At 41.1% G+C, this 15,901-nt stretch overlaps 1 protein-coding gene across 2 annotated transcripts in view; it reads left to right on the top strand.

Moving 5' to 3' along the window:
- The window catches only part of emid1 (EMI domain containing 1), a 111,021-nt gene extending 95,183 nt beyond the window's left edge, over positions 1–15,838 (top strand). Inside the window, exons 11-16 of one of the 2 annotated variants that reach the window (XM_058375016.1) lie at positions 3,901–3,953; positions 4,087–4,149; positions 4,231–4,275; positions 6,653–6,697; positions 11,931–12,015; positions 13,116–15,838. In XM_058375016.1, coding sequence (XP_058230999.1) covers positions 3,901–3,953; positions 4,087–4,149; positions 4,231–4,275; positions 6,653–6,697; positions 11,931–12,015; positions 13,116–13,255 — 431 coding nt within the window. In that variant the 3' untranslated portion in view covers positions 13,256–15,838. Of the gene's footprint in view, positions 1–3,900; positions 3,954–4,086; positions 4,150–4,230; positions 4,276–6,652; positions 6,698–11,930; positions 12,016–12,179; positions 12,271–13,115 lie in introns of both variants that reach the window. The other variant, XM_058375015.1, reaches the window with a different exon arrangement.
- Positions 15,839–15,901: the final 63 nt, after the last annotated feature.

Below are 15,901 nucleotides of genomic sequence, written 5' to 3'. Positions count from 1 at the left end.
ATCTCTTCTCTGATTTATTATCATGTCTTTATCTTGTAAAGGCGAAACACTCGCTCTGGGAGAAAATCATGAGCAGGATTGTATTTCATTATGTTTTATTAGGAGTCTGCTCCGGGGGTTTGGAGTCGCTGAGTCCGACGGTTCGTGTGGTGAAGGGAAAAAAAATATTATAAAATGATAATAAACTGTTAGTTAGAGTGATATTAATAATATAATTATTTATTTAAATTTTTATATAATTTTCTAAAGCTCATGCCAATTTCTGCAAATTTTTATACCTGGGTTTAATATTTAAAAAAATTTAAAAACCTCAGTATTAAAGAGACATTACATTATACTGTAAACTCTATTTTAGCACAAATTTCGGAGCAAGTGTTAGTCTCTCATTCTGACCTTAATCTCTCGTTCCGATGTTAATCTCTCGTTCCGATGTTAATCTCTCGTTCCGATGTTAATCTCTCGTTCCGATGTTAATCTCTCATTCTGACCTTAATCTCTCGTTCCGATGTTAATCTCTCATTCTGACCTTAATCTCTCGTTCCGATGTTAATCTCTCATTCTGACCTTAATCTCTCATTCCGATGTTAATCTCTCATTCCGATGTTAATCTCTCGTTCCAATGTTAATCTCTCGTTCCGATGTTAATCTCTCATTCTGACCTTAATCTCTCGTTCCGATGTTAGTTTCTCGTTCCGATGTTAATCTCTCGTTCCGATGTTAATCTCTCGTTCCGATGTTAATCTCTCATTCTGACCTTAATCTCTCATTCTGACCTTAATCTCTCGTTCCGATGTTAATCTCTCATTCCGATGTTAATCTCTCGTCCCGACGTTAATCTCTCATTCTGACCTTAATCTCTCATTCCGATGTTAATCTCTCGTCCCGACGTTAATCTCTCATTCTGACCTTAATCTCTCGTTCCGATGTTAATCTCTCGTTCTGATGTTAATCTCTTGTTCTGATGTTAATCTCTCGTTCTGATATTAATATCTTGTTCTGATGTTAATCTCTCGTTCTGATGTTAATCTCTCGTTCTGATATTAATATCTTGTTCCGATGTTAATCTCTCGTTCCGATGTTAATCTCTCGTTCTGATGTTAATCTCTCGTCCCGACGTTAATCTCTCATTCTGACCTTAATCTCTCGTTCCGATGTTAATCTCTCGTTCTGATGTTAATCTCTTGTTCTGATGTTAATCTCTCGTTCTGATATTAATATCTTGTTCTGATGTTAATCTCTCGTTCTGATGTTAATCTCTCGTTCTGATATTAATATCTTGTTCCGATGTTAATCTCTCGTTCCGATGTTAATCTCTCGTTCTGATGTTAATCTCTCGTCCCGACGTTAATCTCTCATTCTGACCTTAATCTCTCGTTCCGATGTTAATCTCTCGTTCTGATGTTAATCTCTTGTTCTGATATTAATCTCTCGTTCTGATATTAATATCTTGTTCCGATGTTAATCTCTCGTTCCGATGTTAATCTCTCGTTCCGATGTTAATCTCTCGTTCTGATGTTAATCTCTCGTTCTGATATTAATATCTTGTTCTGATGTTAATATTTTGTTCTGATGTTAGTCTCTCGTTCCGATGTTAATCTCTCATTCTGACCTTAATCTCTCATTCTGACCTTAATCTCTCGTTCCGATGTTAATCTCTCGTTCCGATGTTAATCTCTCGTTCCGATGTTAATCTCTCATTCTGACCTTAATCTCTCGTTCCGATGTTAATCTCTCATTCCGATGTTAATCTCTCGTTCCAATGTTAGTCTCTCGTTCCGATGTTAATCTCTCGTTCCGATGTTAATCTCTCGTTCCGATGTTAATCTCTCATTCTGACCTTAATCTCTCGTTCCGATGTTAATCTCTCATTCTGATGTTAATCTCTCGTTCCGATGTTAGTCTCTCGTTCCGATGTTAATCTCTCATTCCGATGTTAATCTCTCGTTCCGATGTTAATCTCTCATTCTGACCTTAATCTCTCGTTCCGATGTTAATCTCTCATTCCGATGTTAATCTCTCGTTCTGATGTTAATCTCTTGTTCTGATGTTAATCTCTCGTTCTGATATTAATATCTTGTTCTGATGTTAATCTCTCGTTCTGATGTTAATCTCTCGTTCTGATATTAATATCTTGTTCCGATGTTAATCTCTCGTTCCGATGTTAATCTCTCGTTCTGATGTTAATCTCTCGTCCCGACGTTAATCTCTCATTCTGACCTTAATCTCTCGTTCCGATGTTAATCTCTCGTTCTGATGTTAATCTCTTGTTCTGATATTAATATCTCGTTCTGATATTAATATCTTGTTCCGATGTTAATCTCTCGTTCCGATGTTAATCTCTCGTTCCGATGTTAATCTCTCGTTCTGATGTTAATCTCTCGTTCTGATATTAATATCTTGTTCTGATGTTAATATTTTGTTCTGATGTTAGTCTCTCGTTCCGATGTTAATCTCTCATTCTGACCTTAATCTCTCATTCTGACCTTAATCTCTCGTTCCGATGTTAATCTCTCGTTCTGACCTTAATCTCTCGTTCCGATGTTAATCTCTCGTTCCGATGTTAATCTCTCATTCTGACCTTAATCTCTCGTTCCGATGTTAATCTCTCATTCCGATGTTAATCTCTCGTTCCAATGTTAGTCTCTCGTTCCGATGTTAATCTCTCGTTCCGATGTTAATCTCTCGTTCCGATGTTAATCTCTCATTCTGACCTTAATCTCTCGTTCCGATGTTAATCTCTCATTCTGATGTTAATCTCTCGTTCCGATGTTAGTCTCTCGTTCCGATGTTAATCTCTCATTCCGATGTTAATCTCTCGTTCCGATGTTAATCTCTCATTCTGACCTTAATCTCTCGTTCCGATGTTAATCTCTCATTCCGATGTTAATCTCTCGTTCCGATGTTAGTCTCTCGTTCCGATGTTAATCTCTCATTCTGACCTTAATCTCTCATTCTGACCTTAATCTCTCGTTCCGATGTTAATCTCTCATTCTGATGTTAATCTCTCGTCCCGACGTTAATCTCTCATTCTGACCTTAATCTCTCGTTCCGATGTTAACCTCTCGTTCCGATGTTAATCTCTCGTTCTGATGTTAATCTCTCGTTCTGATGTTAATCTCTCGTTCTGATATTAATATCTTGTTCCGATGTTAATCTCTCGTTCCGATGTTAATCTCTCGTTCCGATGTTAATCTCTCGTTCTGATGTTAATCTCTCGTTCTGATATTAATATCTTGTTCTGATGTTAATATTTTGTTCTGATGTTAGTCTCTCGTTCTGATGTTAATCTCTCATTCTGACCTTAATCTCTCATTCTGACCTTAATCTCTCATTCTGACCTTAATCTCTCATTCTGACCTTAATCTCTCGTTCTGATGTTAATCTCTCGTTCTGATGTTAATATCTTGTTCTGATGTTAATCTCTCGTTCTGATGTTAATCTCTCGTTCCGATGTTAATCTCTCGTTCCGATGTTAATATCTTGTTCCGATGTTAATATCTTGTTCTGATGTTAATCTCTCGTTCTGATGTTAATATCTTGTTCTGATGTTAATCTCTCGTTCCGATGTTAATCTCTCGTTCCGATGTTAATATCTCGTTCTGATGTTAATATCTTGTTCTGATATTAATATCTCGTTCTGATGTTAATATCTTGTTCTGATGTTAATCTCTCGTTCTGATGTTAATATCTCGTTCTGATGTTAATATCTCGTTCTGATGTTAATATCTTGTTCTGATAATTGCTACAAACTTATTTTAGTTGTTTAGCCGTAAAATTGTGTTATTGTTAGCTAGTTGTGTGTGATTCTGCAGCTAGGCATGATGGGTAAATTAGTAAGATGAGATCAGACTGTGTTACTGATCCCGAAGCGTCTAACGCATTCTGTCTCACCGTCTGTAGGACCCCCAGGAGCCCGAGGCCCAGCCGGACCCCCGGGCCCAATGGGACAAAGTGTGAGCTAACACACACCCTCACAACACCACAACTATACACATACTGAACAGAGGAACTGGAGATTTTTTAATGGAGTGTGTGTGTGTGTGTGTGTGTGTGTGTGTGTGTGTGTGTGTGTGTTCACTCTCTTAGGGAAAGCCAGGTTCCCCCGGTGTACCAGGACCCACAGGACCAAAGGGCGAGCGAGGAGAGAGAGTGAGTGTGTAAATAAAACACTAACCATATAAACTCCACCTGACTTTACCTTCATCTCACACCAACACTCTCACCCTGCAGGGACCTCTGGGATATCCAGGAGAGAGGGGCTTCAAAGGAGAACCAGTAAGATCACCTCAATCACTTTCCTCACCTCACTCACCTCCATCACCTCAATCACTTTCCTCACCTCACTCACCTCCATCACCTCAATCACTTTCCTCACCTCACTCACCTCCATCACCTCAATCACTTTCCTCACCTCACTCACCTCCATCACCTCAATCACCTCCATCACCTCAATCACTTTCCTCACCTCACTCATCTCCATCACCCCAATCACTTTCCTCACCTCACTCACCTCCATCACCTCAGTCACTTTCCTCACCTCACTCACCTCCATCACCCCAATCACTTTCCTCACCTCACTCACCTCCATCACCCCAATCACTTTCCTCACCTCACTCACCTCCATCACCCCAATCACTTTCCTCACCTCACTCACCTCCATCACCCCAATCACTTCCATCACCTTATTCACCTCAGTCACCTCATTTACCCGCCTCAACTCCATCACCTCATACACCTCTGTCACCTCCATCACATCCCTCACTTTTATCACTCATCTCCATTATCTTTATCACTTCCCTCACCTCAGTCACCTCCATCACCTGTCACTTCGATCACCTCGTCAGCGCCATCACCTCAGTCACCTCCATCACTTCAGTCACCTCCATCACCTCAGTCACCTCTATCACATCCATCACTTCAGGCACCATCATTACCTAAGTCACCTCTATCACCTTTATCACCTAGGTCACCTCCGCCATCTCAGTCACCTTTATCACCTCCCTCACCTCAGTCATCTCCATCACTTCCATCACCTCCCTCAACTTTATCATCTGTGTTATGTTTATCACCTAGGTCACCTCAGTCATCTCAGTCACCTTTAACACCTCCATCACCTCAGTCACCTCCATCACCCCGATCACTTCCATTACCTTATTCAACTCAATCACCTCCGTCTCCTCCATCACCCACCTCAACTCCCTCACCTCATTCACCTCTGTCACCTCCATCACATCCCTCACCTTTATCATCTCTGTTATCTTTATCACCTCCCTCACCTCAGTCACCTGTCATTTCCATCACCTCAGTCACCTACATCACCTCAGTCACCTCCATCACTTCAGTCACCTCCATCACCTCTAACACATCCATCACTTCAGTCACCCCTATCATACCAGTCACCTCCATCACCTCAGTCACCTCCATCACCTCAGTCACCTCAGTCACTTCTATCACCTGTCAGCTCCATACATCACTTCAGTCACCTCCATCACCTCAGTCACCTCCATCACCTCATTCACCTCCATCACCTCAGTCACCTCAGTCACTTCTATCACCTCAGTCACCTCCATCATCTGTCACCTCCATCACTTCAGTCACCTCCATCACCTCTATCACATCCATCACTTCAGTCACCTACATCACCTTAGTCACCTCCATTACTTCAGTCACCTCCATCACTTCAGTCACCTCCATCACCTCTATCACATCCAACACTTCAGTCACCTCCATCACCTCAGTCACCTCCATCACTTCAGTCACCTCCATCACCTCTATCACATCCAACACTTCAGTCACCTCCATCACTTCAGTCACCTCCATCACCTTAGTCACCTCCATCACCTCCATCACCTCTATCAGATCCATCACTTCAGTCACCTCCATCACTTCAGTCACCTCCATCACCTCAGTCCCCTCCATTACTTGAGTCACCTCCATCACCTCAGTCACCTCCATCACCTCTATCACCTCAGTCACCTCCATCACCTGTCACCTCCATCATCTCTATCACCTCAGTCACCTCCATCACTTCAGTCACCTCCATCACCTCAGTCACCTCCATTACTTCAGTCACCTCTATCACCTCAGTCATCTTTATCATCTGTGTTATCTTTATCATCTAGGTCACCTCTGTCATCTCAGTCACCTTTATCACCCCCATCACCTGTCACCTCAGTCACCTCCATCGCCTCTATCACCTCCATCATGTCATTCACCTCCATCACCTCATTCAATTCGATCACCTCAGTCACCTCCGTCACTTCAGTCACCATCATCACCTCCCTTACCTTTATCACCTTTATCATCTCCATCACCTCATTCACCTCCATCACATCATTCACCTCCATCACCTCATTCACCTCCATCACCTCATTCACCTCCATCACGTCATTCACCTCCATCACCTCATTCACCTCCATCACCTCATTCACCTCTATCAACTTAATTACCTTAATCACCTCTATCAATTCTGTCATCTTCTTCACCTCTATTACCTTCTTAATCTCCTTCATATTTTCTTTCTTTCTTTCTTTCTTTCTTTCTTTCTTTCTTTCTTTCTTTCTTTCTTTCTTTCTTTCTTTCTTTCTTTCTGTGATGATTATTAGTTATCATTAGAGTTACAGCACAGTGATGACTGCATGTCTCTCTGCAGGGTGAACCAGGGCCTAAGGGTGAGCCAGGGGAGAAAGGCCTTCCGGTAAGTGTGTTTGAGACGGGCTTTCTGCTGTCTCACACACGCACACACACACACACGCGCACACACACACACACTTTAACCTTTGACCCCTACAGGTGAGACCGGGAGACAGTAGAGAGTGCTATAATGCTGTAATGATCATACGGGACACGTGTCTCTGCTGTAACTCTTTTCCTGATCAGATATTTAGCGGTTTTCTTCCTCATGCTGCTGATGATGTTTATGTTGATTTTGGCTCCAGTCCTGTCCACTGTGATGGACGTTAACATCACGCTTTATCCCTCAGTGCACTTTCCACATCAGTGTATCTCAGAGAGAAATCATGGAGGATTAAGTGTATTTCAGAAGGAACTTGCACTGACAGGATGCTGCTTCACTCGCGCTCACTTCCTGTTCATGGTGTTGGGTGTGTCTGTGGTCATTTTTGCTCTGATGGTCACTTCAGGGTGTGGATATGATTTTGGTACTGAGTTGCCCAGGTACGCTGATCTGAATGTGAAGTCTGATCTGACGCTCTCTCACGAGGGTCACAATCTGCAGCTCAAAGTCTGATTAATCATCACATTCCTTTTAAACGTAAAGTGGGCAGGGCTAATCATGGGCTGTGCTTATGTAAGCTTCACGTCGACCAATCACAAAGCTTACCTCAGTCCTTCCTCCAACAGAAATCTAATCTAATTTAGTGACAGAAATCAAATCTAACCCAGTAGCAAGTTCTAATCTAACCTAGAAACTGACCGCTAATCCAGTCTACCAAGAGAAATCAAGGCTACTGAGTGAACTAGCCATGAAGCAAACTAACAAGTTAAATCTAATCTAACCTGGTAAAATGATCGCTAATCTGACCTAGAAATTGGCGGCTAACCTAACCTAGTAAGAATCGGGACAAATGAGTGAAATCTGATCTAACATAGCAAGTCTAGCAAAAATCTAATCTAAACTAGGAAAAGAAATCCAATCTAAATTAGCAAGAGAAATATTATATAGTCTACTGAGTTAAATCTCATCTAATCTAGAATGGGAAATCTAACCTAACCTACTGAGTGAAATCTTATCTAATCTACTGAGTGAAATCTTATCTAACCTACTGAGTGAAATCTTATCTAATCTACTGAGTGAAATCTTATCTAACCTACTGAGTGAAATCTTATCTAATCTACTGAGTGAAATCTTATCTAATCTACTGAGTGAAATCTTATCTAATCTACTGAGTGAAATCTTATCTAACCTACTGAGTGAAATCTTATCTAATCTAGAATGTGAAATCTAATCTAGTCTACTGAGTGAAATCTTATCTAATCTACTGAGTGAAATCTTATCTAACCTACTGAGTGAAATCTTATCTAACCTACTGAGTGAAATCTTATCTAATCTACTGAGTGAAATCTTATCTAATCTACTGAGTGAAATCTTATCTAACCTACTGAGTGAAATCTTATCTAATCTACTGAGTGAAATCTTATCTAATCTACTGAGTGAAATCTTATCTAATCTAGAATGTGAAATCTAATCTAGTCTACTGAGTGAAATCTTATCTAATCTACTGAGTGAAATCTTATCTAACCTACTGAGTGAAATCTTATCTAATCTACTGAGTGAAATCTTATCTAATCTACTGAGTGAAATCTTATCTAATCTACTGAGTGAAATCTTATCTAATCTAGAATGTGAAATCTAATCTAGTCTACTGAGTGAAATCTTATCTAATCTACTGAGTGAAATCTTATCTAACCTACTGAGTGAAATCTTATCTAATCTACTGAGTGAAATCTTATCTAATCTACTGAGTGAAATCTTATCTAATCTACTGAGTGAAATCTTATCTAATCTAGAATGTGAAATCTAATCTAGTCTACTGAGTGAAATCTTATCTAATCTACTGAGTGAAATCTTATCTAATCTAGAATGTGAAATCTAATCTAGTCTACTGAGTGAAATCTTATCTAACCTACTGAGTGAAATCTTATCTAATCTACTGAGTGAAATCTAATCTAGTCTACTGAGTGAAATCTTATCTAATCTACTGAGTGAAATCTTATCTAATCTACTGAGTGAAATCTTATCTAATCTACTGAGTGAAATCTTATCTAATCTAGAATGTGAAATCTAATCTAGTCTACTGAGTGAAATCTTATCTAATCTACTGAGTGAAATCTTATCTAATCTACTGAGTGAAATCTTATCTAATCTACTGAGTGAAATCTTATCTAATCTAGAATGTGAAATCTAATCTAGTCTACTGAGTGCAATCCTAAGCTCCTGGGTGAGAGTAGAAGTCTCGGACAGTGGGTCATACATTAGGCCACGCCCAGCAGAGCAACCTCAGGCAGGTCTGATCAGTGTGTCATGATGGCAACGTTTTAGCGTGTGAGCATACGTGGGCAACTTTTACCGCTCTGATTGTGTTGTTTTTGTTTGTTTGTTTGTTTGTTGGTGGCGGGGTGCTGTGTCACTGAGTGTTCACCGTCTGATCCTCCTACTCCCACCTACTGACCCCACGCCAAGAGCTCACACTCACCGCCTCAGCCTCGGACTCGGCAAACACACAACCAACACACACACAATACTCAGCACCTTCAGTTCACCTAGCAACAGAAGGAACATGAAAGAGGAATTCTGTTTATTCCGGAGATTAAAGGAAAACTCCAGAATTTATTAAAATCTGTTTACTGTTAACGAGCTCTGTGTATAAAACTTCACCGGTTCAACTGGAACACAGTAATGATCAGACGTGTGTCTGAAACAAAAGTCTTAAAAACTTCTTATTCAAGATGTTTAGCTTTACAAACTAGTGAGTGAAATCTAGTCTAATCTACAGCGTTCACTCAAACACACCAGGGTTTGAATTCTAGTCCAGAGAACTGAGGGAGAATACAGATACACTGGACGGAGATGAGGTTAAAAATTCTGGAGTTTTCCTTTAATGTGGTGATATCTAATCTAAACCAGTTCAAATGAGTGAATTAGGGTGTGTGTGTTTGTGTGTGTGTGCACGGGTTGTACTTGTGTGTGTTTGAAGTGTGTGTGTATGTGTGTGTGTAGATTGTTTGTGTGTAGATTATGTGTGTGAGTGTAGAATATGTGTGTGTGTGTAGGTTGTGTATGTAAGGTGTGCATGTATAGATTGTGTGTGTGTGTCTGTAGCTTGTGTGTCTGTGTGTGTAGGTTGTGTGTGTGTGTAGATTGTGTGTGTGTGTGTGTGTAGGTTGTGTGTGTGTGTAGATTGTGTGTGTCTGTGTGCATGTGTGTGTGTGTAGGTTGTGTATGTAGGGTGTGTGTGCATAGATTGTGTTTGTGTAGGTTGTGTGTGTAGATTGTGTGTGTGTGTAGATTGTGTGTCTGTGTGTGTGTGTGTCTGTAGATTGTGTGTGTGTGTGTGTGTGTGTGTGTATGTAGGGTGTGTGTGTGTAGATTGTGTGTGTGTGTGTAGATTGTGTGTAGATTGTGTGTCTGTGTGTGTCTGTAGATTGTGTGTGTGTGTGTGTGTGTGTGTGTGTGTGTGTGTGTAGGTTGTGTGTATCCCTAGCCCTGGGTGCTGTAGTGAATGTGAGTAATGGCGGTGTGATGGATCAGCGCTGCTGTGTTGGGATTTGGGTGATGGTTACTGTGGGGGTTAATGGGGGGGGGGGGAGTGGATACAGCTATCCTCCAGTTTCCCACAATGCATTGCTGCTGCATGGCTCTGTCTCATTCTGCTGTTTGTGAACGTTCCTTCCTGCCTGCTCTCACGCTGGACTCTCTGAGCTCCACTTTAACAGCCACAGAGGATTTCTCTTTAAACAAATGACCTGTCTGTCCGGATCACTCCTCTACTCCATCACAGACGACACGGTCACCGCTTTACTCACTCCACACTCCACGGTCATTCAGCGGCCCAGGTTCCACAGATCCTTCTTTTGGACCTGGTTCTGGTTTGTAACACGACTCATAGAGATAAAACCCACAGACCCGCGATTAATCATAATACACTGATGATGTACTGCCTCTAATGTGCCTCATCTCTCTCGCTTCGGGAGACATGCACATCATTTATTCCTCCATACACACACACACACACACACTATTCCCTGTGCATCCATTCATTGTTTTCCCAATGAATTTTCAAAACGCTAGCCAGGAACGATAAGCAATCCTCTCATTACACCAGAACTGTTTTATTTGGCTCGGTTGAATCTCCTCCTTTCCCTCACACGCACTAATTTGTACATAACCCTGCGCTCAGTTCACCACCGAGTCGTCAATAACCTCCTCGGCTACGATACCCTGTAGTGTTAGGACCAATCGGAGCTTCGCGTCCTGCAAAATATTTCTTCGACTCGGACGTGACGGATGTCCGGCATGGAAACCTTAGACTAGCCGTGATAAAAATTAACGATCTGGTCTGAAACGATCACACGAGGTAATGACCTTCTGTCTTATTGTTTAGAAAATATGTCCGTCTCCTGGATTATGAAGAGAATAAATTAGAGGATTTAAATTATATAATAAATTAGTTGCGTCTGCGGTATACAGTCAGTCCAAAAATATTTGTCACTCCCTTTAAACATTTAAACATTGCAATTCATTTGGAACACGCAGATCGAAAAAGGAGAAAAACTTTACTTCATACTCGAGAAGGAATTTGGGAATTTTTTAGTTGATTAAACATTTCGTGAACTGAATCTAAGACTATAACAGTAACCAAATATCTTTCCCTACAGCTCAATTCAGTTAGCAGTAAGGCTAGTTAGCTAATCATAATATGACCAAACTTTAATTCTTTAATTAGCATTTAATTATTTCATTAACTGTTCTGAACAATTCCTACAACTTCCTCCTGCTGACATTTGCTCATTTCAGGACCAGAAAAATGTATAGAGAAAACATGGACTCTAAATGAGCTTTAAACACTTCTCTTTTGTTTCGTAACGAGTCGTTCATCTTAAACTCTGTATGTTGATGTTTCCTGCATGATCCAGATTCTATGGCCTGGCCTGTTACCTGCATGCTCGTGTTCTTTTACCTTACAGCATGACCTACAGAAGAAACACAAAGACAAACTGAGATCGAAATAAAGGGTGGGGCTGGGGGGGGTACCTACAGGGGGCAGATGTTTTTATTTAATGTCTTGAATCGTATGTTTAACCCTTTTAACTTCTAATATTGAATAACTATACGACTGGAACGTCTCTGCATCGTGGCGCTTGGTCTGGCTACTGCTCATGTAACTTGACGGCTGTATCTGTCTCCACAGGGGGACGGCATACACCAAATCCGTGAGGCGCTGAAGATCTTAGCCGAGAGGGTTTTAATCCTCGAGACTATGATCGGTATCCACGGTGAGTCGGCAGGGCAAAAGGTCACGGGGTCAGAGGGGTCAGATCAGATCATGGGTGGTGGGAAACGAGGGGACGGACAAGCACTCAGGGAACAGAGCTCCGCCCCCAGCAGCACCCTGCTAACCTGATGCGGGAACCTCACTGCTCTTGATCTGACTTGGTAGGACGTTAGTTTGAAGATGTTGCAAGACCTTCAAGCTGACCTGGAGCTGCTGGCTCGCAGGGTGCAGCTGCTGGAGGCGATCATCTGGCCAGGTAACGATGCATCCTGCAATGTGCTGCCCTCTGCTGGACTGGTAAAGAATTCAGGAACAGACAGGGCGAGTTGTCAATGCAGTTATAAAGCCTTAAAGCATTAAAAGTGAGCTACAAGTTGGTGCTGGTCTACAGAAATAGACTCGAGCATTTTCTTTTCCTTTTAAAATAAAAAGTATCTAGAAGTTAAGTGCAGATGGACAATGATGTGTTGAAATTCTCTAACAGTTTTCTCATCCAGTCCTGGTGAAACCCCTAGACCCGCTTCAGACCCGGTAAAAACAGCCAGACGATCCGGGCCCAAGTGGAAATCCTCAGTCCAGATCCTCCACAAATCCCTACAACCAGAGGGGAAAACTTTCCCAAGCGAATATACTGCTACTTAAGGAAAAGTTATTACATCACAGTGCTTCTGAATCCTGGACACTGATTGGTCAGAAAGTGTTGATTAATTCTCTTTTACAGCAGATCTGACTGTAGCGCGGGTTTCTGATACCTTATCGTTACCATAGCAACAGGTGTTTCACCAGGATGTGTACAGTGAAAACTTTAAATAAACAATTTAAAACGTGAGAATTTTACTATTATTTACTTTAACATTTATGGAAAGAGTCTCCAGTGTCAGCGGTAACTCCAGCATATCCTAGGTTAGCTTCCATTATAGTTGAATTTCTCACATGACTTACGGATAGTCATGAAGACGTCACTGTCCAGTGATCCGTGTCCTGCACTGTATTTAGTGAAAATGTTTTTTTTTTCCATTAGAAGGCCAGTTGTTTTCCTCCACATGATGATGTTTTGAGTCTGATCTTAGACCAGTTTTTTTGCCACTCTATCTCTCACAGAGCCAGATGGAGGATCCGGAGACGGTCCGTTCAGCACCTCGTCTACGGACTTCTTCCGGAACAAGCGTGCCGGGGTCCTGCCCTTCCGGGTCAAACCGCCGCCCCTCTTTACCGAGTCTAAAATCCGAGGGAAGTCCTAAAGGGTCAACCTCTCGATCCAGCTTGGACTGGCAAACCCTCACAAGTCCCTATAACACGAACCGTCCTACAGATCCACTCGCTCACTCTGGAACGTACCATTCAATAAGAAAAGGAGGGGGAAGGGGGAAACACCTCAGGGAAAGAACCAAGTGCTGCAGAAGTTCACCATCTCAACTGGAAGTCAGTCTTTAACTTCAGACTCCATTTTGCTTGTAAAAACAGAGAGAGAGAGAGAGAGAGAGATGAAATGTACTGTACACTCATTCTAACGGTGCTGGAGTAACGGTTATTTGGGACAATAAGGGGACGATACAAGCTGGTACACATGACGGAGAAGAACATCAGGTTATTACTCGCTGAAGTCTCTTTATATATATTTTAACAGACCCCTTAGGGAAGGTAGGAAATGTATTGTATGTAGGAAAGTACACACGTATTCACTATTCGTTTTTCAAACCTTTAAGCAATAAATTAGTTATCCTCCCTAGCATTAAATGCACTATTTTAGATGTTTTTTATTATTATTATATTATTATTATTACTCGAGAAATAAAAACGAAATAGAACCCCCCCCCCCCCATTGCGAAGGCTTTACGTTAAACCGAACTTACCTGACACTTGACGTTTTGACGTGGTGTAATCTCTTTGTATTTATTTGTAGTTTCATTGGAATTTCTTACTACAGCGTCATGAAGAACGATCAGAGCTTTGGGTTTCCACTGCAGGTAGAACTAACGCCAAGTGCACACTACATCATCTCAGCCCGAGGTTTATTTTATTTATCCGATTTTTTCTGAGGTTGTACAGAGATGAAACATGAACCCTGCCCTCTACAGTCGTTCCTTCATCATAAAAAAAGTCATGCTTGGAAACACTGCTGTTTTTTTCTTTCTTTCTTTTCAGCCTGAAGTTTATTGAGCCAAAAAAACATGAAATGTACTGTAGAAACCCACAATTTGGCAGGAAATGTCCTGAATCTTGGCTGATACTGACTTTTCACACCATTTTAACCATTTGCATAAAACAGCTTACAGTTTCCTAAGTGTTCAGCCATAAACGTGGAGATTTTGTGATTTGGTGCTTGGACCCCTATTAATCGCTGCTTATAGAATCATACTGATCCTATAAGCAGTGATTAGTAGGGGTCCAAGCACCAGTAGGGTTCGATATTTTAGCTCTTATTTTTGCCTAAATTCACTACATCACGTTACTTCGTGTCCATTTTTGTCAAAGTCATTAACGTTCTCACTTTTTTAAAAAGACGATAGGATTTTGGAATCAGGTGCATTTTTTACTTTTTCAAATCGTTTTACTGAACGTAGTCGTAGAAAAGCAGAATTTAAAGTTCAAATCCTTGCTGAAAAATCCAAAACAAGGACGAATCAGAAAAAGCGGAAAAGTTTGTGAATGGAATTCTTCCCTCTGATTGGACGTGACATCTGTCACTCAAAAAACAAATTTGTATTCATGCAGCAAAAACACTGAATCTTAGGTAAAAAAAACCCTGGGTTGAAGTAGTGTAGGGTTCACTCGGCGTCCGTCACCTCTCTGATTAACGAGGATTCAATTCTAATGACTGCTATTAAAATAAAAACAAGACGAAATGTTCTGGTCAATCAGTCAGAGATACTTACAGGGAAGTTTCTTTCTTTTTTTAAAAAAAAAAAAAAAAAGTGATCTTGATCATGACCTACACCATCTACAGAAGGTTCTTTAGGGTTCTCTGGCTGTTCTTCAGGAGAATCTTTCAACCTTCTACATGTATAAAGACCTTTAATTAATCAGAGAACCCTTAAAGAAGAACTGTTTTTTCTTCTACAGAGCTACACACACACACATCAGTTCAGGTGCTTCAGTGAGGGTCATCCATCCATTTTCCTAATTAGGGTCACGGGGATCTGCTGGAGCATTTCCAAGCACACATTGGACAAAAGGCAGGGGTACACCCTGGACAGGTCACCAGTCCATCACAGGGCCACACAACCACGGGCAATTTAGAATTACCAATCAACCTAATATACATGTTATTGGACTGTGGGAGGAAACCGGAGTACCCAGAGTAAACCCACGCACATGCAAACTCCACACAGAAAGGCTGCTGGGATTCAAACCCAGGACCTGCTTGCTGTGAGGCAACAGTGCTGACCACTAAGCCACCGAGCTGCCCTACTGAGGAACAGTTCATTAAAAAATAAATAAATAAAAATAAGTCTAATTGATGAGAAAATTTACCTGCAACTTGAATTTTTTAAATTTTTTTTATTTTGTCTGTTGCTTAATATCATCCTCCTGACTGATAAAACACTTGACTGACTTCCTTTTTTTCCTAAATAAAGACTCGTCCTTTGTCTCGTTTTCTTTTTTTAATCTCTAATTGTTAATTATTTAAAAAGCAGTCATGAGTTGATGTTTCTGCGTTCTGTACGACGTCACACTGCGTGCCAGACAGTGCAGTGCAGTGCAGCGTCACACGGGATTATTCTCTTCCTTCGGTATTTTACGGCTTTTCCAGTCTTTTTGCTTGGATTCTGTCTTGTAAGTGTTTGGAATGGTGTTAAAACAATAAAGTGTTTCGTCTTCTTTTCTTTGATTTTAAAACTTGATCTTTTGTGTCTGTGGTCAGTGTCATCATTACATCACCATCA

Source organism: Hemibagrus wyckioides, linkage group LG22 (assembly GCF_019097595.1).
Source record: "Hemibagrus wyckioides isolate EC202008001 linkage group LG22, SWU_Hwy_1.0, whole genome shotgun sequence".
NCBI classification, from domain to species: domain Eukaryota; kingdom Metazoa; phylum Chordata; class Actinopteri; order Siluriformes; family Bagridae; genus Hemibagrus; species Hemibagrus wyckioides.
The sequence above is the reverse complement of the archived record's forward strand: the minus strand, read 5'-3'. Positions and strand labels throughout refer to the sequence as shown.